The sequence below is a fragment of the Corapipo altera genome, unplaced genomic scaffold (assembly GCF_003945725.1).
Source record: "Corapipo altera isolate COAL_440 unplaced genomic scaffold, ASM394572v1 49, whole genome shotgun sequence".
Taxonomy (NCBI): domain Eukaryota; kingdom Metazoa; phylum Chordata; class Aves; order Passeriformes; family Pipridae; genus Corapipo; species Corapipo altera.
In genome coordinates this window covers 17356572-17381312 of record NW_020884879.1, presented here as the reverse complement: position 1 = coordinate 17381312, position 24741 = coordinate 17356572, and the positions used below count along the sequence as shown (strand labels likewise).

The following is a 24741-nucleotide window of genomic DNA, read 5'->3' as shown; positions in this document are numbered from 1 at the left end:
CTAAAAAGGCATAGTATTCTTGAACAGGCTTGAAGAAGATACTGTCAAGGATACTTCAAGGGTATCTTGCTGAGGATATTTTGAAGACTTCAAGCGTCCCATAATACTCCTTTTACTTAGTAAGCTAGTCCTGTATCTGATGGTTCAAAATCTAAACCTTACTGTTGATTGAGTGATAGAAACTTCCAGATTCTTTACTAACTGTTATGGTTTGTAATCATTTGAATGTTTACAAGCTGCTGAAGAAGTCTCTGATGGTCTCCAGTGTAGTCTGTGCATCCAGAATGATCAGAACTCCACAAGACATGAAATTCCTTTTTGGTTTTGAAGTTGAAAAAAGGAGGATTCACCATCTGGATTCACTGTGCCGTTATATTCAACAGCTGTGCTGGACATGATATCTGAAAGGCATTTCTTGATTAACAGTAATAAGTTTGGAAAACTGGTTGCTTCTGCCTGTGTTTTATCATTGTATACTGTATTTCACACACCTAAATTGCAGCAATGGCTGTTCACCCTTTCTTGTTTTTACTCTTCCCGTTGAAAGGGTGTTCCCAACACTTCCCTAAATCTATTGGTTTATGTGATAGATAAAGTGGACAAGGAAATTAGCAGGGCGGGAAAGTTAACTTTTCAATCCATGTTTTGTGTCCCTCTTTTTATTTTGTCAGGTCTCAAATGTTGCAGTATAATTTAAGGGAGTAACAGTTACTGCAGAGTCAACAAAACCACAATGTTAGTGTGTAGGAGCTAATGAGAAGTAGCAGTTTTCCTAGCTAAAAACTAAGGGTGGAGGCTGTTGATTTCAACAACAGAGTAAGAAAAAACAGTAGGAACTCGTTAAAAGATCACGTGGATTTGGAAGGCAAACTAGGATGATGGTTTTTAAAGACAGAATAAAGCTTTGCAATTAGCAAAAAAAGGTATTAGGTAGTTTTTTCCCATGGAAAAAGTTCAACTTTGAAGGATTTTGACAAATTATCAGCTGGATTGGAGTTGTTGTTTTTTTCTTTAATGTATCTTGTTAGATGGCAATTTTATGTGAAGACACCAATCCTGTGAACTCAGTGTGTGGCACAGCGATTGGAAGAGCTGAAAAAGAGCACATAGTAGATTTTGTGATTATTACCAGCCACCTGTAAAGCTTGAGTGTCATCACTAAGGGGGCACAGAGAAAGAAATGGTGAGTTTATCAATTTGAATTTTAAGACCTGTTATGTGTCAAGAAATCAAGCTTTGTGTATGTTACATCCAAAATGCAGTTTGTGTAATCTTCTATGGGAGAAAGGTCACTGAGATTAAAAAAAAAAAAAAAGAAAAAATATATATCTTCCTGTCATTGCCATGTTACTGTTTTGTGTTTACAGAACACAGGATTTTCCTCCCACGCTACATGGGAGGAGATCACAGATACAAGGTCATGATTTTTCTCTGACAAATGGAGTACTTCAGCGTCTCATCTTATTGAACTCACATACTTGGGCAGTTTTCAAGATGTTCATCATGTAATGTTTTATAGCTTGTTGAGGAGAGAATTGGAAAATTAAGTTAAAATTACCCCTGAAATATGTATTGCCTTTTAGTTCGGTGAAAGTAACAACTTGAGAGCTTTTAGATAAATTAAAATCTACATTACTGTGCTAAAGTTACTAGTTTCCAGAATAGTTTTGTGAGATCAGTTTTTTTTGGATACAGGCATGGATTAATACTACTTTTTATTTATTTGTTTTTAATTTCTTTGATCAAACAGAAGTTATTTTGAAGTTAAAAACAAATGCTGTTAATTCCATTAATGCTAATTCAAATTTAAAACTTTTCAGGTGAGGATTAATAACTAGGGCTTTTGTTCCCATAAAAAAATACTGTTGGTATCCTATTTACACTAATAGAAAATGTTTATCTCCAAAATCACCACTATACAAAACTGTAAGTAATACATATTGTCTTATGTTGCTACATATTCTTGTTACTCTGCCTAGTAAAAGAATGACATTCCTGCTATGCAGATTAATTCACTCTTATGTAAAAAGTTTTCAGCTTTGATTAGTATCACCAAGCCTGAAAAATATCTAGAATTTAAATGCATTTGGCACAAAGGATTTATTTTCTTTTTTATACAGGGGAAAACTTCCTGCATTACCATGCTAAGTTGACATATAATCTTTTCCAGAAGTGACACTCCATTTGAGTCAGAATTATTTGTAGTTTGCTACAAATGAAACATGAAAGCGATATATCAATATTTAACATTTAAACTGCTTTCATAGTTGTCATAAAGTACTTAAATAATGAAAAATATTTGACTTGTAATAAACAACTATGACTTAAGGAGAAAACCGTCTGAAAATATGTAGTTGAAGTAGTCAAGTAACTGCCCACCCATTCTGCTTTCATATCATAGCTGTTTCATCGTAATCATATCCCATATGATTTCTTGTCTTTCCCGAGGGACATTAAATAAACAAACGAACAGGCTGGACCGGTGTCATCTTGGTGTACAGATCTGCAAAATGAAATTCTGCATGCTCAGTAAGTAGTGCAGGGTTCAGTGAGGGTAGTGTGCAGCCTGATGTGCACAGCTGGAGGAATTGCTTTTCAGCCCTTGGGAACTGTGATAGTTTATCGCACATCTATACAGGTTACCAGAGATGCCTCTTCTCCTGCAGTTTTGCTTCTAGACTAGAAAGACCAAACAGCTACTTAATTTTGAAAATTCTGTATCAGTATCTTCACTGCTTATGAATTCAGAGCTGCTTGTTTGCGTTCCTCATAAGAACATGAACTATGTATTTGTGTAACTCTTGGGATCACCTGAGAAGCCTCCAGTTCACATTCTTTAAAGGTAAAATAAAATTACTAATTGATAGTGATATTTTATTGTTACTGAGCAGCTTCTTAACACTTAGATTTGACAGACACAGTAACCAACCTGCTCACATGGGCTGTGGATGCTTTCGATGTGGAAGAACTTTTAATAATTACGTAACTTTGCACTTTTTACTGCATTCATCTACTTAATTGACTATAGGTCCTACACAATCCTCATTAATTTTTTATAGCTTTTGTCTTTATAGGTATTTATCTTTACAGCACTTAAAAGAGTTAGAGGTCTACTGATGCCAAAAAAAGAGGGCTTGACAATTAGTACAAATTGTTAATTACAGCATACGGTGCCAAGCAATAGGACAAGAGGCAATGGGCAGAAACTGATGCACAGGAAGTTCCACTTGAGCATGAGGAAGAACTTCTTTACTATGTGAGTGACTGTGCACTGGAGCAGATTGCCCAGAGAGGTTGTGGAGTCTCCCTCAGTGGAGGTATTCAAGAACCATCTGGATGCAATTCTGTGCAATGTGCTCTGGGATGAGTCAGCAGTGCCCTGGCAGCCAGGAGGGCCAACCATGGTCCTGGGGTGCATCAGACAAAGCATCGCCAGACGGTTGGGGGAGGGGATCGTCCCACTCTGCTCTGCACTGGGGCGGCCTCACCTTGAATATTGTGGCAGTTTTGGGTACCACAATGTAAGAAAGATATTAAGCTGTTAGAGCGTGTCCAGGGGAGGGCAACGAAGATGGTGAAGGACCTTGAGGGGAAGCCGTATGAGGAGCAGCTGAGGTCACTTGGTCTGTTCAGCCTGGAGAAGAGGAGACTGAGGGGAGACCTCATTGAGGTCTACAACTTCCTTGTGAGGGGAAGAGGAGGGGCAAGCACTGATCTCTTCTGTGTGGTGACCAGCAACAGGACCTGAGGGAGTGGCCTGAAGTCATGTCAGGGGAGGTTTAGGTTGGATATTAGAAAAAAGTTCTTCACCCAGAGGGTGGTTGGGCACCAGAACAGGGTCCCCAGGGAAGTGGTCACAGCACCAAGTCTGACAGAGTTCAAGAAGCATTAGGATGATACTCTCAGGCACATGGTATGACTCTTAAGGATGGTCCTGTGCAGAGCTGACAGTTGGACTTGATGATCTCTGTGGGTCCCTTCCAACTCAGCATATTCTGTAATTCTGTGACCCTGCTTAAGCAGGGAGGTTGGACCAGATGACCCACTGTGGTCCCTTCCTACCTGACTCATCCTGTGACTCTGCATATTACTAAAACACATAATTCCACTCCTTTCCCCAGCCCCATGTCCTCCTCCTTCCCCTGCAGTAATTACAACTGTGTCCACATAATAGAACAAATTCTTTTTCTGATCTGATGGAAAATTGTTTTGGTAATTTAGTCTCCCTGTGGATAAATTGAAAGCCACAGATTAACCAGTGGTTGCAAAATTGTCAAATGCTATACAAGAGAAGGAATGGAAGCATGTGACATCTAAGAACAGTCTTCTGCAGACACTGCACTTGTAGCAGATCAGAAATAAGGTGAAACTTTTCTTTTTCTTAGACTTTTTTCATCCACTTAAAAGTCCTGGGACTGAAATGATAATGTGCTTGTTACTATTAAGAAATAGGATGAAAATGGGATATGCCATTGATGAAAAATGTATTATCATTAAGGAATAAAACAAAATAAAATCTCAACATCTCTAAGGCATCTTGCAAATTTAGGGTATTTTCAATTTTAGCTATGTGTGCAATATATTTCTTTTATATTATTGATATAATTTTGTCTTGGTTTGATTCTTTGGTTGATGGTTTTTGCTGGTGCATCAGGCTTGTTTATCAGATCTTATTTCCACAAATTTTAAACTCAGTGCCTTCCTTAAACTGGCAGGCAGGAGTGGAAGAAGCAGTTGGTGCAATTCCTCTGAGGGGCAGGGAGTCCCCCATGCTCATGAGCTGCGGCCTCCTGGCTCTGCAGATTATGGTTGCTATGCCACTTGAGTAATAAGAGGAGGTTAACAAGAATGTACAGTTGACTTCTGTCTAAAAAGGAGACAAGACGGAAAGCTAAAGAAGTACAGTGGATGCACACAAAAGACATCAAGCTCCGATGTTATTATAGAGGCAGAAATTATAAAGAAGCAGGCAGTGACAGTTCAGTGTGTAGAAAAATGATACAGAAAAAAAAGTGAGAGCAGAGGGAAAAAAAAGTTTGGTAATGTTTGAAAACATTATGGATAACATAGGGAGTAAAATATAAAATTATAGGTACCCTAATCAAGAAACATATTTGACCTTTATCAAGCTGACTTGATATATCAGAAAATTATCTAGCAATGTTTAAGCATGTTTGAACATCTGTGTTTGAACATTAGCTGCATTTTTCCTGTAAGCCTAAGGTTATGCAAATTCTGAAGAAAAGTGGATTTTTAGATCAAGAATATTTACAGAAACAATTTCAGTAGGAGGTAGAATTTTCATTATTTGCACCATATATTTTCAATAAATGAGTCATAATCATGTATTTGATCAGATCAGTGCAAGATAGCTTCTAAATTAATGAAGATAGCAGACTGAATTCCTCTTACCCCTGAAGTTTTGAATATTTGGGACCCAGGACTCCAATTCTTGAAGTCTCTAGCGAAACTTAGATTGACTGGTGCAGGATCAGACTGCATTATCTAAATACTAAAGCTTTCTTTTATAAAGACCAAATTACTTGTGCTGCCCATCTCTACAGCTGCAACAGGTTCGGAGGGGTTAACTGCAAAAGTGTTTTCATCTACATTTTGCATAAGTAAAGGTCAACACTGAAATGAACACCAAATTATAATATAACCAACTCTTTGAGAAATTTACCCTCTTTGGGATTTTGGGCCTTTCCTTAATGGGATTACTGGATAACTTAAGGAAGAAAATACTGATATTCATATAGTTTTTTTTCTGGGAGTCTGATAATAGTGTTTGTTTTCTTACTGTGCTATGGGACTGATTGCCTACTCCCTATAGCATTATGTACTGTACAAAAACACTTACTAAAACAACTCTCTGCAAGCCAGGCTACAAAGACATAGGGAAGGGGAGGAAAACCAATAAAGCACGGGGATCATTTTCCAGCTGCCCCTATTCCCATGATGACATGGAGCTAAAAATGTTGCACATATATATTAGGCATTGCATGACACTTTAAAAAACAAAGATGTGACAACAGTGATAAAAGACACTTTTGGTAGTCCTGTAAGAATAAACTATACTCAAAGTGAATTCAGGGATGAGGGATTCTGGTCACAAGTTTCAGCTGCAGAGTAATGCTTTAGTTTCTTACATACCCAGTTAAGCTTGAGCAGGTAGTACTGAATTCATGCTCTGTTTATATATGAAGGGCAAACTGCCCCTTGCTTTTCATGCCTGCTATCCTCAGGAGTGGGATTTGCAGCATAGATGAAATTATGCCAGTAAACAATGCTATAGTCCAAAATGTGGTAGGTGCTCTGTTTTTAACATTGAAAATCTCTGTGTGATAGGTAAAAAAGACTTCCTGGACATAAGGGCAGTTAAAAGCTATAATTTATTTTTTGCAAAGGTAGCTTTTCATCCAGAGATAATTTTTCTTTATTACAGAGTAGAAGTCATATTTGTACTGAATACAGTGCGCTGATCTTTCCATGCAAAACCAAGCTTGCCCTCTATGAAGTGTGCTGGCATTCATAAGCTTATGCTGCTTTCTATCTTCTGACCTTCAACTGGGTTTTTTGGAACAGGCTTAAGAAACTGAATATAATGGTTTGAAATCAGTTTTATCTCGCTGTGTTTTTACATCAGCACAGATAGTCAATATGTCCATGTTTACAGCCGAACACATGTCCATTGCTTAAACTTGATGTTCTTGCAATCTTTGTGGCATATGGCATTAAGAGAAGTATTTTAGGATAAACATATGCTTGGATCATGCAAAACAACAACTAGTAAAACAGAAACAGCAATGTTCCACTTCATGCTGTGACGGCCTAAGTTAGTTCTGAAGAACTGCAAGAAAAAGAAACCTTTACCCGGTGTTATGTGTCTACTAAATACAATAAACCCTCTGCAACACAAATGATCTTGCAAAATCATACAGTAATAAATACTGACTTCCAGGGAAAACACAGTAAAGCAATGTTAGGTTGCATGGCATCAGGAGCCCACAGTTTGTGAATGAGAATTGAATTTAGAGGGCAAAAGGTAGAGGTTGCAGCTTACACGACAATACTTTTCCCATCCTTACTTTTGGTAGGCTAATCTTTCCTACTCAAAAATCAACACGATTCTGTTAACAGCAAATTCCTGCAAAGCCAAGAGGTTTGTTCCCTTCTGCGCCTGCCTCACAGTGTAAGGACACTCCTGCTGCCTTCTGTTCTTCCCTTTAAGCAAACCCCCAAAAGTTTGTATGCTTGCTTTAACAACATTGTTGATGCTGGATAAAGTTGGAAGCTGATATCATGTTGTGCTGGGGTTTTTTTGTTTTGTTTTCCTCCAGTTAGCTGTTGTCAAAGTTGAGGATGCATAAAAACATACCAGAAGGTAAAACTTGTACACAGAGGTAGTACTTGCATGACACTATATATTTTGGTTAAAGAAGATAGGCAGGCTTTTAGATGCAGAACCCTTCTCAAGGTCTAAAATTAAAGAAGCAGATTTCAAAGGTAAATACAAACTGTTAACAATTGTTCAGTAATTTAACTGTTTGCATATCAGGCCATCTCTGAAGGAAAAATCATGTGCTACCAATGGAGCAGAGGTGACACAAGTATTTTTTAGCATCATCAGAAAGCAGGGGTGTAAAGGGACAGAGAAAGGGAGTCTGATGTTTTTGGAATGTGCAGTAAGAGATGGAGATTATAATGACCTATAAAATCAGTTTCTCTGTTAAATCCTTGGGTTTACATAACCCCTGGGATTATGGATTTCATAGGTTTGTCTTTGGATAAACATTTTGTAGGTTTATCTTGAGGATCCGTTAAATCTGAAATACTACAGCAGGAATAACAGCTTTATGAAGTGTGTTTCCGCAAGTTGTTTAATTTGATTGCACACAATCATTCTAGTGAGTGCTGCTTGTTTATTTTCACCTACACAGATACCGCAAAATCACCTACCTGGTGGTGCAAAGGACAGAGGTTATTCCAGTCCAGGAGAGGAAAACGTGGAATACAAAAATGCTCCCACTTAAAATATAGCCCTGCACGTACACCACCAGTGCAGGAAAATCAGATTATATAAAGAGCTGTGGCAGAGCAGCACAGAGGGGAGCCCACAGGAGTAACCCCCCAGGGGAAGAGTCCTCCAGCACCGCCGTCCAGCCCTTCTCCCTCTGCCAATGCCCTGAGCCCGCGCAGCAGCGCCTGCTGCGGATCCACGATCCGACCTGTAGGGATAGGACATGGAGTAATGGGTACAAATTCAAAGAGGGGAAATTTAGGCTGGATATTAGGAAGAAATTCATTACTGTGAAGGTGGTGAGACTCTGGAACAGGTTGTGCAGGGAGGTCGTGGATGCCCCAACCCTGGCAGTGTTCAAAGCCAGGCTGGACGGGGCTTTGAGCAACGTGATCGAGTGGAAGGTGTTCCTGCAGGAGGGTTGGAACTAAATTATCTGTAGGGTCCCTTCCAACCCGAACCATTCCATGATTCTGTCATTCCCCCACCGGGGCACACCAGGCGTGAGGGAAGCCCAGAGAAGGGCAGAAGGGGCACAGCCCGCATTAACTAAATCCCTTACAGACTTTGGGCTCAGCTCTAAATACCTCCACAAACAGAGGATGGGCGGGGGGTCAGCTCCATCCCGTCCCCGCGGGTGACGATGATGGACAGCCCTGGGCGCAGCTCCCGCCCTGGCCGCAGGGCGAGCCAGGGGATGGGCAGCACCGGGGGGAGCCTCCCGGCGTGCGCAATGAGACAGCGAGGCGCCTCCACCGCAGCCGGCAAGGGCGGCGGCGGGAGCGAGACCGGGATCGCAACCGGGACCTCAGGGACTCCGCCCGCCCGCCCGCCCCGGTCTCGCTGTTCGGGCCCGCCCGCACCGCCCTCGCCCCGCGCACGCGCGGCCGCCCGACGGGTGGGCGCGGCCACGTGACCATGAGCGCGCGGGGCGGGGCCGGTCCGGCGGCGGCGCAGAGGGAGGGGGGGGAGAAGGGGGAGGAGGATCCATCATGGCGTCGATGCAGGTGAGGCGTCTGTGGCGGAGTCCTCGGGGCAGCGTCGGGACCGGGCGGGGGCCGGGCGGCGGTGGGGGCAGGCTGGGGTATGCTGGGGCCGGCAGGAACCGTTCCGCCGGGCGTGTGCGTGCGCGCGCGGTGCGTTGCAGAGCGCGGTGCGGGCGGAGCAACCGCCGGGGCAGAGGTTGAGGGGGGCGAGCTCCGGGTAGCGGGGCCTGGGAGGGCAGATGGAGGCGGGGAAGGGCCAGCCTGGCGCCGGGATGGAGGCGAGACCCGGGGGCCTGCGAGAGGTGAGGCCGGGCCCCGGCGGCGGCGGGCGGGGCGAGGGCGTGGGGAGTGGGGCCTCGGGGGGGGTCTGGCGGCGGTGCCGCCGCTCCCCGGGAAGGCGAGGGGAGGGCGAAGGGACTTTTCTGCCCTTCGGTGGGGTGCGAGGGGCCCCAGCTCCGCCGGGCGCCGTGGCAGTGTGTGCCACCCCGTGGGGGGTGGGCGGCCAGGGTGACGGTCACGGTGGCACCGTGAAGACCGTGACCGACAGCTCCGTGTTCCCGGGGTTCCGGGGGTTACGGCGCTGTGATTCCTGGGCACGGGGGCCTGGGACAGGGAGATCCTGCTCCAAGCCGCGTGTTGCCGGTCGGGTTCTCTTTCCCTCCGTAAAATGGGGTTGCGGTGTGGTGCCAGCTCTGTGGACGAGGTAGCGTCTGGCTTTGCTCGTTCGGATGGGGTTGCTGTAGGTGCAGTAGGATGAACCATCCTGCTGTTTGACAGGTATTTCCAGCTGAGTTATTCATTCAAACCTGCTCCGAAGGGGAGGTTTAAATAGGGGCTGCAGAAACTGCTCTGGGAGAATGGATCACTTTCACTGTGTGCCGCTCTGAGTGGGTGGTGATTTATTATGACTGGGGCAGGAGAAAAGATCACCAGGTTTTGTGGCAGTGGCCCCTGTCTTATTTCACCAGCAACTGCTCTGCTTTTCCTTGAATATTTACGGTTTTCCATCCGGATGCTAGCTCTTCTGTTTTATTGTTTTGGTCCAGTATAACTTACATTTTTTTGTCACTGGTAATGGAACAACCCAGAAAGAATGTACAAAATGGAAGAAGTTCATTTAACTGTCCTAATAACCTGGACTTAGCATAGCTAAAAAGAGTTAAAATGTCCAAACATTGAACTTTATGGGGTAAAAATTCTACTCATGAAGTTTAGAGGTATAAAAAATGCCCATGGTGTGTCTTTCAGAGTTATTGAAATGAAACGAGATCAAGAACTTGAACGTACTGTACAGAATGTTCTTCTTTTAGCAGTTGCTTAGGCAGGTAGTCCGATTTGCCTTGATTTTATTAGCTGTATCTGGCAAATGCATTTTTGCAATGCTCTTTTTCTAATGTTCAGACTTCCACAAGCACAAATGCAAAACAGAGGCTATAATGTATTTAGTAGTATCTTTTATAAAACTGTGTTTAAAACTGTGAAGGAGGCACTTTGTGGGACTCTGCAAGCTTGTGCTGTATTGCTGTCTCTGGCCTAGTAAACGACCTTCCTCAGCTTGCCTCACCCTAATTCCTGTTGCTCTCTCTGTAAAGGGGAAAAAACGGTTACAAATTACATGGGTTTGTTTAGGATACGTGAATGACAAATGTTGCCTAAAAGTAAGATATGTGTGGAAGGTAGTACTCACTTCCTGAAATTACAGCTGTGGTAAGTCTATTGTTGTAATTGCTTTCATTTTAGAAATACCAGCTGTAAGATGACACTTTCTATTTTCTTGCACAGTGTTCTGTTGTCTTTTGATGAGAGACTGAAGGGCATTTGTAGAGTTTTTTTCCTCTATGTTGCTAATTGTATGATGCTCTAATTACTTTTTCCTGTGTTTAGTAAACTACTGATTTAGTAATGTAGTTTAGCAAATTGGAAAAGGAGTTGTAAACAGGAAAGATAAATAAAAGTTCAGTAAGTGAACTGTAAAATTAGTAAGTTTCTCAATAGTAGACATATCCCTCAAGTGAGCAAGATTTCAAGGCTCTGAATTCTTCTATTAATTAACATATCTTCAACGGGGAAAAAAGTTTAACAAAGGAAGCTTTTATATAATTTAAGTGGCTTTTTGGTTCAGGATCATTTAATTTACTGTAATTAGTGCTAACTTCTCATATGCAAGTTGCCTGACACAAAAAGATGTCCTTTTTCTGGTTAAGTTCAGTGTTTTTAAATAGCCAGTGTTTAACTAAAATGTTTGTGCAACTCATTGCAGTCTCTGACTATACCAGTAGTCTATCAATGGACTGGCATTATTATTTATATTATTGATAAAAATGATATACTGGTATGTTAAGTTTAGTTACTTCTTAAACAGATGTAATTTTATGCAAAAATGTATGATGCCCTGTGTTAATTACATTTTATTTTTACAGATCCACTGAAACGTCTCTGATTAAGTTACTAGAGTTATCTGATCAGCCTGTTCTAAGTCAGCCTACTAGGGAAGTTTTGGAACTGTAATAAATCACCTCTTCTTGCCAATGGTTCTGAGCATCAACCTCAATAGTTACTGCAGCTCAGTGGATTCATAGTAACTTGTGAAACTTGTGACTTTGAGCCTTTATGTGTATCATTAAACTTACTGTGATTTTTGTCTGTGTGGACAGTCTTTAATGGTAGTTTTCTGTAACCCTTTTTTCTCCTACAATGATAGAAGCCAGTGTTGATGTAATTGTGTATTTTGTTTTCTGACCACAGTGTTGTTGCTCATTTGCCGCTGCTGAACTGATTTAAACCTGTTTTGTGTGACTTTAAGCAAATCATATTTTTTCTTGAAAAAGCCAACAAACCTCCTGCCTTGAATGAAGAGCGTTTCTTTTCAAGACTTTTCCCAGAAAAAGCCCAAGCTTGTGCAACTGTCTTCTAAAAAAACCACACAGAAATATTCCAAAAAGGTGTTAAGTAGTGTAGAACAAGTGAATAGAATGGATTTGCTTTAGAAGATTTGATGTAGCATCTTCAGGAATCTGAAGCATTAAAAGCAAATGCTAAAGAAATCATAAACAATAAATAGTTTTTCTCAGAACAGCCGGAAACAGAAAACTTGCATTATGAATAGAAGAGCAGGTGAAAAATAGAGCTGAGGAAACTCAGTTGAAAATGTACAGAAAGTATATAATTACTGTATGAAGTGTTAAATAATTAAAACCTTTCCCTCAGCCTGCAGATATCAACTTTTTCCATAGTAAATTTGAAAGATTGACTTTATATATAATACTGACATTTTAAATAATACACTTTACCTTTCACCTCCTTTCAGTTTTAATACCAGGTTATTACAAACCCTGAATTATGATTGGACATATTTGCAAAAACTGTTCAAACTCATTTTTGGGAGCAGTTTTCAGTGTGCATTTTATCACCAAAATAACTTCTCATTTATTTTCTAAAGTTAGGCACATGAGATTTGTACATGTACGTATTTAAATCTCATTGAATACAGAGCTGATGTAATTAACGACACAGATTTAGTAAAGAGTGTAGGATGTTAGTTTTTCACTGTGCTTCTGTGTTGTCCCCTTGAAAACTGCGGGTAGTAGGCCACCATCAAATTACATGCACACATCAAAATAAAGTGTGACTTGAAAATTCTTGTTCCACCAATAGAAATTTTTTCAAAATGTGTGTCTAAACAGCCATTCAGTAAAATAATTGTGTGAGATGACAATGCAGAATTCATGTTGCAGTTTGAGATCACAAGAAACTTTTATCACAAAATGCAAGCCAGTAGCAATGTAAAAGCTTCCCACAAGGTTCACACCAATATTTTCTGCCGGTAGGGTAGAGGATGGGGGAAATGTTTACAGGCCACTGAAATCTCAAGAAAAAATGCATGTACTTTTAGTTATACTTCTTGGTTCTGTTCTTTACCTGCCCTTCTGGTGTTAGGGAGAGTTGTGTTCCAGCTGTTCTCAGAATAATTACTTATTGCTTAGTCTTTGTTCAATAATGGCAGCATTTTTATTTAATATTTTGGCAGTAATTTATTTAAAAGATGTGTCCAGGAAAAAGTTTTAAACTATTTTTGATGCGTGTTCCAAAAAACCCGAGAAACCCAACCTTAAATGAGAAAAGCTTTCAGTCAGTTGGAACTCCAGTGGTGCTGCACATGTATTCTGTACTCTTAAACATCACAGTACTGGATGCTGTTTGTATTGTTTCAAATAAAAAATTTAAAAAACAAAAGAAAATTAGCAATTTTGGTAGCTATATAACAAGTTCTGGGATATAAAGCCGATGAAATTATTTGTAGTTAATAACAGCATGAAGCATTTAGTGCTGCCATTGGTGGAATACTGTTGAAGATAAGAATTTCAGTAATTTTTTTTAAGCTGAAAAATGCAAGTGCCAAAATTGAGACTAGAATGAGTAGGGAGTAAAAAGCATTTCTTTTGTCCTTTGCATAACCTTCGGTAATCAGTCTGTGCTGATATGCGGTGTATTAGCTTTGGCATATAGCCATGCTATAGTAAAATAAGATAAATGCAAAATTTGTAGTCATTTTACCCAGAAGAGTTAATTTAATCTTGGCTGTACTTTTTAAATGAGTTGAATATCACGTGAAGTTTAAAATTTATGATCTTTATTCAGTAAAGATAAATAAAATGAAAGTTACAGCTTTAGGTCCTAAGGAGTCTCATTTACTTGTTTTTATGTCTGCCTGTGTAAATAGAATTTTGGGGAATACTTTGCTGTGCATCAACTGCACAATTTTTGGCCTAAATTGGAAGAATTCACTTCCGAGAGAGAAAGCAGTAGTAGAAAAGCTTCTCGAAACCAGTGTCCCTGAGCGTTATCAGCAGCTCTTGCTTCCAGATAAACCAACTTTACAGCTAAAATGTAGAAAACTATGAATGCTTTCAACCTGCAACCTTGAACATTGGTCTCTCATCAATATGTGTACAATTTCAATTAGGAAAATAAAAGCAGGGAGATATTTCTTGTAAAAAAAATTATTCTGGTTGAGTGCAAGTATTTTTTGCTAACAGTTTTATACTGTCTTGTGCTTGTGTTTAGGCCTAGCTAGTCTAGGGAAAGGGAAGGGAAGAATAGAACACAATAGATTTGCAAAAGCCAGGGAATGTTGTCTTGTTAAGCTGCTCCCTTGGAAGGCTCTGTGAGTTTGTAATTAATAAGCTAAAGCAGCTTAGCTCAAACAATGCGCGAAACTCAGCGATCAAGCGCTTTCTTTAATTGTTTACTCAAATTCTACTGAGCTAAGACTTTCAGACTGAAGAATCTTCACTATCCTTTCAATATTATACAGGTATAGGCCATACTGGCAACTACTCACAGAGATTATGAGATTAAATTACCCTTATTAATGTGGAAGAGGGAAGGCGTGACTCCAATTGAGCTTACCCATAATTATGGTTGTGTGCAGCAAATATAAATGCGTTCAGTAAAATGATCATATCTCTTACATATCTCTGGTTTACAGCTGAGAAACGAGCATTCAAGCCGATTACAAGCTAAAATTTCCACTAGGGCAGAGGGGAAGAGGATGATGAAAGTCTTTTGCTTAGTACTTGGAGCCAAAAGTTTTGTGCATCTTGCATGACTTTGAAGTAGCGAATGATTGTGACAGAGCTGTCATCTGGAGGTTCAGTTTTTGTCTTTTGAAGGGAGGAAGAGATAATATTATCCATTCACTGAAACCTGTTACAACTTCATTTATTAAAAGCAAATTAAAATAAATAGATTAAATGTTTCAAAATGAAAAGACTCAGTAAGCAACCCTTTGTGATAGAGTTTAGATCAGGTAACCTGTCTTCTGCCTGTTTTTGATAGTTGAGGGCATTCTGGAATCTGTGTGAGCCTTTGCAGTTGTTTGGGGGTTTTTTGTTTGTTTGCTTCTTTTGTTCAAAAAGGTATTCTGGAATCTGTGCAAGCCTTTGAAGTTTTGTTTGTTTGTTTGTTTGTGTTTCCTCTCAGGTGACCTCAATCACTAGCATGAAAAACAGGTATCAGTCACGGGTGGCAGGGGAGGTAGGAAGGGGACCTTATAATTTGCCTTTCTAGGAGTAGTGTTAATGTCTTAAAGAAGAAAGGACAGAAGTTAATGGTGGTAAATCAGGAATTGCAAGACATTGCAATTTTTGCAATTAATGATCTCATTGAGTATACTAGCTATTCATACTTTCATGCACAGTATTAAAAAATAATTGTTTCTCCTTGGGTGATTACAAATACAAGGTTGTTTGTCATCCTTTTTTATTCAACTTAATTAAAAGTACTGCTTAATCAGCCTCAAGAGGAAAATCTGTATATATGTCAATAAATTGTGGTAATAGTTTACTAGAGCATAGCAAATATTGCCTCTAAAAGTCTGCTGGAATAAAATGCTTCATAGAATTTGGTGCTACTTGTTCACATAGATTTATTTATTTCTTTTTGTCTACGAATTAGTGGCCAATAATGAGAAGGGGCAAGGAAACTGAATGGATTTAGATTTCCTAAGTTAGAAATTCTCCCCTATCATATTTAGGGATATGGATTTGATGAGTATTAAATATTGTTACTGTTTTCAGCTTCCAACATTTTACCCTTTTTTTTTCCAAAAGGCTTTTTTATCAGAATTCAACATTTTATCTTGATTACCAACCTTTGGAATGGTTTTTATAAGGATGAGAAATTCCCTGCTAGACATATGGTTGCCCTCATTGTGCGAGCCTTCACTGTCCTCTTAAGCTCATTTCTTTAACTGAAGCACTTCAAATAGTGCTGGACTCTTTTCCTTAAAAGATAAAAAATTATCTGTGGTTAACTTTTTATTGCTGTGTGAGGCTTGTGCTGGGCGTTGGTGCATTTAAAGGCTCCATTTACAAAGCAGATGACGTGCTGTCAGTTCCATTTGATTCTGTAGTAGTGGATTCCATTTAATTTGCTTTCGAATGACAGGTTCATTGTAAAAAACTTGATTATCTGGCAAAAAGCTTTTCAGACTGTACAGAGTGTTTTCTTTGTGTGCGTATAGTTATTGTGATTTATCTTTAATTATACTGTAGTTAAGATTTCGGGTTGATTGTCTCTTAGTGATCTTAAGTCCAATATATTTTTCCCTTCAAAAGAGGACTGTGTTGCTTTCACCTTTCAGTCAAATATTTCAGAATACCTTGGAGCAATATTCTGTTATTAAACTGAGAAATTTTTAAGTGCTCAGAAGAATAAAAGATTAATGGTGGAAACTTATTTGTAAGTAGCTCGTTAAAAGATTCATGCCTGCCGTTTTGTTCCCTTAAAAAGACAGAAATGTGCAAAATGTCTGACATTCAGAACTTGAAGTCTGGATTGGTCTGAGAAAATAACATTAGAACTGGGTTGCCAGATGTTAACATGTTTTATTAGAAATGAGAAGGAGGAGACTAATCTGCTTCTGCATTCTCAGTACAGATTGAAAACCTGCTATTCAGCCAAAAATAGATAAAACTGGAAAACAATTCTTTGAACTAAAATCCTGGTATTACTTTTTTATGGACAGAATATTTTGTGAAGCTGTTTTGTTCTGTATGCTCTGCAAGCTTTAATTGATAACATCCAGAAAATTATCTGTCTTTTCTCCTCTGGGCCCTAATTAAAACTTACCAGAAGAACTTTGATAGGAAAAATTCATGCAGGATTGAGATATTCAGGTGTCTGGTGGTTTTTGTGTTCGGGAGTCTGGGCCAAATTATTTTGTCTGAATTACGAGATATAATCTGCAAGGACTTTATTGAATAACCTAATTGATTAGGAAGCAAAAAATTGTAGGAACTGTCATTTCTTTAGATTTCTTAAGTAGCAAGATGGAGTGTAACAGGTAATTTTTTCTTAAATATCACCATTGGTAATCTTTACCTTGTTTCTCTTGTTTTTCTTCTGTTTTTTCTCTTCTGTTTGAGAGTTTTTTGGGATTTAAAGTTAAGTTTCTAATTAGAGAGTAACATGCAGTCAGTTCCAGCAATGCTTTAACTGTTTAAAATAAGTTGGGTTGGTTTTTTGTTTTTTTTTTTCCCCTGTAAAGGAGTTTAGTTTGAAAAGCAGAACTATCTACCCAGTGTTTTAGTACTTCGTATTCTGGATTTGAGGTATTTTTCAGTAAGAAATGTGTGAATGTAAGAACTGAAATACTGAAAATAGAGTTGGTACTGGTCTTTCTCAGGCTAGTAGCTTGTATTAGCAGACTAGCAACAGCTTTGCTTATGCATCAACATGGTGCTGTTGTACAACACTGTCGTGACAGCCTGTTACCAGCTCCTCCTGTTCTGGTACAAGGTTGCTGTTTGTCTCTGTATGGTGAGGGAGTGCTTGGAAGAAGTCTGTCTCCTGCATATCTTCTTCAAAACGTAAAGGATGTTTTTTGTGAAACATTTTGTAACTTGGATGAGGAAGGAGGTGACAGGCTGTAGCTCATAAGTGAAATGTAAATACTTTGCCAGGACTTTATCATATTACTGACAGTGTTTTGGTGCTAACAGAGTTTGTGTACGTTTAAATTTTTGGGAGTGGAAGACAATCGTTGGTAATTACTGAAGAAATATTTTTAGGTCTCCCTAGGGTGCAGCAGCTTTACCAACATAAAATAGAAGAGTGGAGCCCCAGTGGGATTAACGTTTAACTGTTAACTGTTTATGAGTTTGTTTTCTTCCTCTTTGATCTCTGAGCCAGGTTAAGATTTGGGTTTACAGTGTCGAGGAAAGTTTGGCCCTGGAAGGCCACCCCTTTCTTGCATTGTTTCAACAAAGGGAAGGGAATTCGAGTGCATAGAAATAGAAAGTTTCTAACAAAATTCAAGTGCAGATGTTTTGAACACCTGTGCTTCTTATCTGAGAAGTTGCTGTTCCATCTTTCAGTTTCATAGCGTCATAGAATATGCTGAGTTGGAAGGCACCCATCAGGATCTTTGAGACCAACTCCTGGCCCTGCACAGGACACCCCAAAAATCGTTTCTTCATATTCTCATGTGCCTAACTGGACATGGTTAGTTTAGTTTCTGCCGCTCCAGGTGAAAAGGCTTCCACATTCCAGCTTAATTGCCCATCACAGCTTGTTGTAATGGTAAAAGGAGGTGTAGCCATGGAATGGTTTCCTTCAGCAGAAGTGAAAGGAAGCTGTTTGCCCATTTTCCCCGTTCTACTCTGCTGGTACATTTCTACCCTACTGGTATTTTTGCTTTTCCCGCATGTTTTTTACTGAATTCTTACACTGCCCTTAATATATCATGTCTTGTGCTGGATCTCCTTTGGGTTTAATAAACTCAGCTTTTCTTCTTCTTACTTTCTCAAAAATAGGAAAAGTCTCTAAAATAGACTTTCAAGCCCATATTAAGGATGGTTCAGAGGTAAAGTATTTGACTAAGATAGCTAATAATTTACTCTTTTAGGATATTGCCAATTTAAGACAATGGATGTTTTCTGCTGCATTTCTTGGAACACCGAAAAGTGAAATATTCAAGAACTGCAATTTTATTTTCTTTGTATAATTTACCTTTATAAGGTTATAATTTCAGTTCTAATAGGAGATAACAAGCCAGGAGCATGGGTACACATTCAAACTTGATTGGATTATGTCGTTAATATTTTGCTAGTAATCAACAAAGCCAGTGCAACAGTGTATGTATGTTGTACCCACTCCAGCTGCTAAGTACAATAGGGTACCTGAAGCAACACTCATTATCTGGCTTAGTTGCTCTCATCTGTTTGTACATCAGTTGTACTTGGTAGTGACCCCCATAACTTCACTATACACAGTTTCGTTTGCCCAAAGCTCTGTTAAACTTTAACTCTCTGCTCCAGTTTTCCAAGGGAGGGGCAAAGCTTTTGTAAGAGTTCTGACAATGAGCTTAGAACTGGAAATAGATGCCTGATATTGTGAGACTCCTTTTAAAGGCACTGAGAATGATAATTTGCACATACCTACAAGAGCTAGGTAAGTTTTCATGAAGCGGGAGGAAAATACCTTTGCACTGTTTCATTGTGGGGGATTGTGGTTAAAGTCTGTTGGTCTGTCTGTCCATGGGTATGATCCTAGTTTGTGGTAGATTTGGAAAAAAAGATTCTTGGTTTTGGGAAATGTGATGGTGCTGTTCCTCTATATGCTATAGGAATAGTTTATTGCCTTTTGAGGTAGCTGACAGGGAAACCATAGACCAGTGAAATAATTTTGTATCTGTTAATAAGCATTTATGTGATATAACATCCAGCTCAATGGTGCACATTAACCAAACTATCTGTTTTTAGGAGACTGATTCTGAAATACTCATATTGCCAACCTCTAAATTTCTTTCAGTCCTAAATTGTTACCCTCTCCTCCTTTTATATGTTGCATCTTTTTTATATGCTTCTGCCCTGCCTGCTTCTTCTTTATGTGATTCTCCAGGAATCAACACAAGTGCGAATTCAGCTGTGGCATTTGAGACATAACCACACCAGTTCCAGAGGTGGCCAAGTAAGATGCCTGCCAATTTGGAGAAAGAAGGATGTGCATTTTTGCTTAGAGATACATTTAACTTGAACCATGACAGACAGTGAGTGCTGTCTATCACTACATGTCTATCAGGATTGAACTGATAGAGGTGGTTGTGAGCTGTCTGGGAAGCTGGCAGGAATTTTACTCTGCTGACACCGGTTAATTTTATGTTCTTTGTTCCATATGCTCTGAGAAATCTCATGAAATTGAGACTTTCAAAAATCTGTGGAGGATAACTGAAGGAGTTGCACAAATCCTGTTTGACAGAAGTAGCAACAGGATATTAATTATGTCAGTCATGTCCCAGCTACTAAACTTCTTTTTGGAACTGATCTTTGGATCAGTGTTAAACTGTGTTCTTTGATTACATCCTTGAAACATCTTTTCCTACAGAGACAGGTGAATAAGTAATCTTGATTTCAGAGACTTCCACCTTTTTGAAAATACTTGTGTAAACTACTGGTTGTGTCACTTCTCTTTGCCTTTTCCTTTAGTTGAAGGACTGTGGTGTTAACCAGTCTTGGGTTTCTGGTATTCCTGTACAGCTGTTCTATTTCCCTCTAGATAGTGAATGTTTTTATCAATTTGATACATTTTAGTTTTGGTTTGATTGGAAGTTGTATTAAAAGAATGTTTAAACATAAAATTCTCTCTCAAAAATGAGGAAAAGGTGAAATTGAGATTGCCTGTGCATCCCTTTATGTTAACAACTCCATGATTGTAGTCTGTTTTCTTTCACAATTCCTTTAAATAGAAAGTGGACAAGCTTCTAAATGAAATCTTATGATGGGTTAGCAGAACCATTGGAAGGAGTGTCTTGCGATGTGAAGAGGACAGCAAAGCAAGCACAGCTTCCAAGAGTATATCAGTGTATGGAAAACATCATAAAGTTTGGAGGTTCCTTCAGGAATGAATAGCTGCACTAGCTTGTATTTTGACTTGAAGGAGCGGATTGGGAGGCTAAAAGCAACTTGAGTGTGTGATTAAAAAAGTGCTGTTCCTAATTCAGGGTAAGGAAAAAGCCAAAAGTAGTTGTGGTATTGACTTTAGCTGTGCTTGTCTCAATGTAGCTGGACATTTGTAAATAAAGGAGGTCTCCTGATAATTAAAAGAGTTAAAGGGCTGCAGGTTTCTAGAAGAAAATAGTAATTTACTGTGGCAATCTGTCTCCATAGGGAAAAAAAATAGGGATAATAGTAAAAGTCAGGATGGTGGCATGAAAACCTGTATTCAGTGACTTGAAGAGGCTCTGTACAGAACAGAAAAGTGAAACTAAGTATTTGCTGCTAAAGCTCAATATGAAAGAAAGAAAGGGACAACCATATGAGGGAAATCTACTCATGGTTTGTTTTAAATTGACACATTTGAAAAGCATTAAATATGTTTTTATAAATTATTAGAAAGATGAAGAAAAGGATGAGCTTTGAATGAATAGAAAGGAAAGCAAAGAACAGATGACACAAATACTTGAACTGACAACAAATCACACCAAACAAAAAGAACAGATTCAATACCTTTTAGACATCGGATATTATGCCAGTCACTAGGAATCAGCTGTGTGGGTTGGTGGTTTTTTTTTTTTTTTGGTTTTTTTTGGTTTGGTTTTGTTTTGTTTTGTTTTTGTGGTTTTTTTTAGTTTTTGTTTTATTTTAAGTGTTTGAGCAGCTGAATCTGAGGTTTGTGACAATTCTTTTGGGTGACTTTCCAGATGATAAATATTATTTTATTTTTCTACTATCCCACGAAAGGGTTACTTCTGGAAATCACTGGACCAAATTGTCTCTGATACCTGTAGCATATAATAGACAATTAGCAAAGACAAGTAGCCAAAATGGATTTCAGAAAAAGAATCACATAGAACTAACATGATTTTCTCCTTTATTGTGCCGTAACTGTTGTAAAAGAGTAGCAGTAGTTGTATTCTAACTGTGCAAATATTTTTGACTCGTGTTAATGTGACTTTTGAATAAGCACACAAGCAAAGTAAGGTATAAATAAGCGGACTATATTTTTTTCTTACAAACCACAAAGACCACCTTGCACAGTATCACAGTTGTAGGTGGTTGTTTAGACTGGGTGTCTGATGGAGAGAGGGTGTTTGGTTCTGTCAAGCTGAGAGAACCTGCCAAAGGGTATTTTGAGGGCAGTCTGCATTGACTTGAAAGAATTATGTGTTTAGTTGAGTAGAGATTGAGAAAGGTGAGAAGTGAGCTGAAATAAGTAAGCTTTTTTGTATCCATGAAGCCCTAAGAGAAGTAATTTGACAATAATTTATTCAACTCACCTTGATCTCTTACTGTGAAGAAAATTCTTCCAATTACAAATGCAAGAGATAAAGTGATTTGAAAAATAATAAAGGCTTTTAACTGCAATGATATTTGAAGATTCTTTGATCCATCCTTATGTTAGGAAGATGGAGAGGTGACTTCTCTGAGGTATCTTCAAGTCCTAAGTTTATGAGATTCTACACATGAGATAGTGAAGATTGTCTGAAAAGTGTTAATCCACTATACTTTGTCCAGCTGTGCATGTTGCTTTTAATTTCCAAAATTTTGGGGGAGGGGAATCCATATTCAGAGCTGTCAGATAAAGGAAGGCTTTTCCACCACTGAAGTTGTTCCTTTTCAAATGTGAGTTGCAGCATGGCATTTGTAGCTGATGTGTATGGACTTGATTTACCAGAGTCACGTTTTTTAAAAGTTCATGATTGAATCTTGAAGCTAATAATGCGAGTTTACTTAGTGTTGCTCTGAGAAAATCCACGTTCTTTGTAACCTTTTTGGTCAACTAGTGCAAATACTGTTAAACACTGGAGAGGAATTAATTCCAAGTATTTTAATTTAAACTTCAAATGTTTTCTGAATTACTATGGTAACGAGGAGCTCAGTTTCCTAATTAAACTATATGAATCTAGCCTTTAAGGGCTTCATTTAAGAGATTGTCTTTTGAACTAGATCTGTCTCCTGATAATCCAGTTTCTCTATTAATGAGACACAACAGGAGACAAATTATTATAAGTTGTAAGGAAGAAAAAAATAGTTCTTCATGATATCTTTAGGGAATATCTTCCGAGTTTTTTGAGTTTCTGTAGCTGTATGCTGGGCTGTATGTGCTAGCATGCAGCCAGCAGCTCGAGGAAAATGATTTTTTCTCTCTCCCTGGCACTTGAGACCACATCTGGAGTGCTGTCTGTAGGGAGCCACAGCACAAGATACAGAAAAGACACTGGTGTACTGGAGTGAATCCAGCAGATGACAGGCAGTGTGACTGGGGCTGAACTGCATGATGTACAGGGAGACTGACTGGGTTTCTTCAGCTGTAAGAAGAGAAGGCAAAGGAGAGATCTTGTGGATGGGTAAAACAACATAATACGGGAATATCAGGGAAAACAGTCGCAGTGGGAAGACAAGGGGCAACAGATACAAATTGGAACATGAGATATTCCAATAAGATACAAAAGAAACATTTTATACCATCAGGGTATGAAACTCTGGAATGCACTGACTACAGAGGTTGATTAAAAGATTATTTTCTAAATATTAGTTAGCCTGTCTCTTTAAACATTTTTTCACTATTTTAATGACTTTTGGTTCAGTAGGCCATGATACCCTATACAGTTTTGTTCCAGTTGCTATAGAGTACTCTCGTTCTGGAAAAGGTCTTTAGTCTTTGTTAGTCTGTACAGAAATAATTGAGTTGATGCTTGATAGAAAAAAAGCAAGTTTTGAAAGTATGTGGTGAAAGCCTATTAAAGATACCCAGCTACGTTTATCAGATAAGGAATGATTAACTTGTATGGCATGGTTAATGGAACAGTAGAGAATTGTAAAATGGATAGTATATTTTATAATTCCAGTTGTGGGGAAAAAAACCCCAACAAATAATGGGCTTAACTCATATCCTAAAAGTGTATCTCTTTGTCCAATAGAAGGAGTTTTCTTTTCTTATAGGCTGCCTTGCTTCCACCTCATTGGGCCCAGGAGACTTGTGTATATTCAGGTTCCTCAAGTGGTCATGAACCTGACCTTTACTTCCAGTGGGAGGGACTTTGCTCCCCCAGTCTCCATCCTGCTGTCCATCCATTTGCAAGGTGTGGGAAGAGAGGTTGCCATTGCAGACTGAGGCAAAAAAAAAGTTATTGAGTACCTCAGCCTTCTCCTTATCTGTTGTTTCTGGTTTTCCAGCATTTTTTAGGGGTGGGAGTGGATACACCTTCTTCGAACTTCCTTTCTTGGCTTATGTTGATACTTGTTTGAATTGGCTAACCTGGAAATGATAAATTCTTTTTTGTCTGTAAAAATGTGATGTGTTTGTTGTGATACTTCTGACCTAAATTGTAAATAGTATTTCCTGTTATTTCTCTGGGATAGTTTTTCCATTTTGTATTGGAAATTATGAGAAGCAGTGTGTTGTCTGTATTATTTGTGTTTACTGGACAGACTCTCATGACAGTATCAACAAACGCTTTAGGATCAGAGGAACAGAGCACTTCAGTGGTACTGTGATGATCAAGTACACATTATAATTATTGTTTTTTCCTCGTGCTACTGTTTTTTTAGAAAGAATCATAAATATAGTGTGTGAGAACTGAAAAGCTGTGAAGCAGTCAGATAATATTTTCACACTGGTGAGATGGAAAGAATGACTGAGACTATTTGACTGAGAAGAAGGTTGCTGGAAAAAGGGACAAAGGTGCAAACTTGGAATGAGAGGATATTTTAAGTGTTGATAATTTGGAATTTTTTGTAGGATACAGAAAAAAACAAAATTTCCTCTCCGATTTGCTGTTCTGACACTGATAGCTTAATTGTGGCTGGTTTTAATTCAATTCTCAAATGGATTTTAGGCTCCTTTTTATAAAGATGAAGTTGTATAGTTAGTCTACAAGGATAAGTAAATGGATCTACTGAATTATTTGCTGTTCCTTACTATTTTTCAACTAATGTTTCCAAATCTCCTTTTTTAAGGGAGTTTGAACTTCCCTTATTGTGTAAAGTTCTCATTTCTGAACTTAAAATATTTCTCTATATGACAAAGCATACACAGGTTGACTGCCATTGAGGTTTATTTGATGGTGGTCTGAGGAAGTACCAGAAAGAGAATTGACTTAAAAATGAGTATCTACCATTCAAATTAAGGATTTGTAAAATGATTTTGTAACCTTGTTCCTTTGCATTTTAGTTCATAATAGTGGTGTTAAAAACACTGTTAGCATTTTCTTAAACTGTGCAGAAAGCAAAA

The 24741-nt window shown here is 38.9% G+C and overlaps 2 protein-coding genes across 9 annotated transcripts in view; one reads left to right on the top strand and one right to left on the bottom strand.

The window, feature by feature from the left end:
* Positions 1-6407: 6407 nt before the first annotated feature.
* Positions 6408-9014, bottom strand: LOC113945079 (formin-2-like). The gene is made up of 3 exons (XM_027638921.1): positions 8976-9014; positions 8608-8887; positions 6408-6850 (listed from the first exon to the last, which is right to left on the bottom strand). Exons 1-3 carry the CDS (start codon positions 9012-9014, stop codon positions 6837-6839), a joined length of 333 nt encoding a protein of 110 aa, XP_027494722.1. The 3' UTR covers positions 6408-6836.
* UBE2W (ubiquitin conjugating enzyme E2 W) overlaps positions 8901-24741 on the top strand; it is a 44102-nt gene continuing 28261 nt past the window's right edge. For 6 of the 8 annotated variants that reach the window (XR_003526876.1, XR_003526875.1, XR_003526874.1 and 3 more), the window contains exon 1: positions 9208-9308. Coding sequence is in view for 5 of the 8 variants with exons in the window: in XM_027638552.1 (XP_027494353.1) it covers positions 9246-9308 (63 nt within the window). In the remaining 3 variants the exon portion in view is untranslated. Of the gene's footprint in view, positions 9028-9178; positions 9309-24741 lie in introns of those variants that run through there. The other 2 variants (XM_027638555.1, XM_027638554.1) reach the window with 2 other exon arrangements.

What these genes read in the sequence shown, in the direction of transcription:
- LOC113945079 (XM_027638921.1), bottom strand. Translation starts at nt 9,014, where the DNA reads ATGATGGATCCTCCTCCCCCTTCTCCCCCCCCTCCCTCT. An exon ending in CTTCTCCCCCCCCTCCCTCT is followed by an intron (nt 8,888 to 8,975) that starts GCGCCGCCGCCG and finishes GCGCGGGGCGAG; the next exon opens with GGCGGTGCGGGCGGGCCCGA.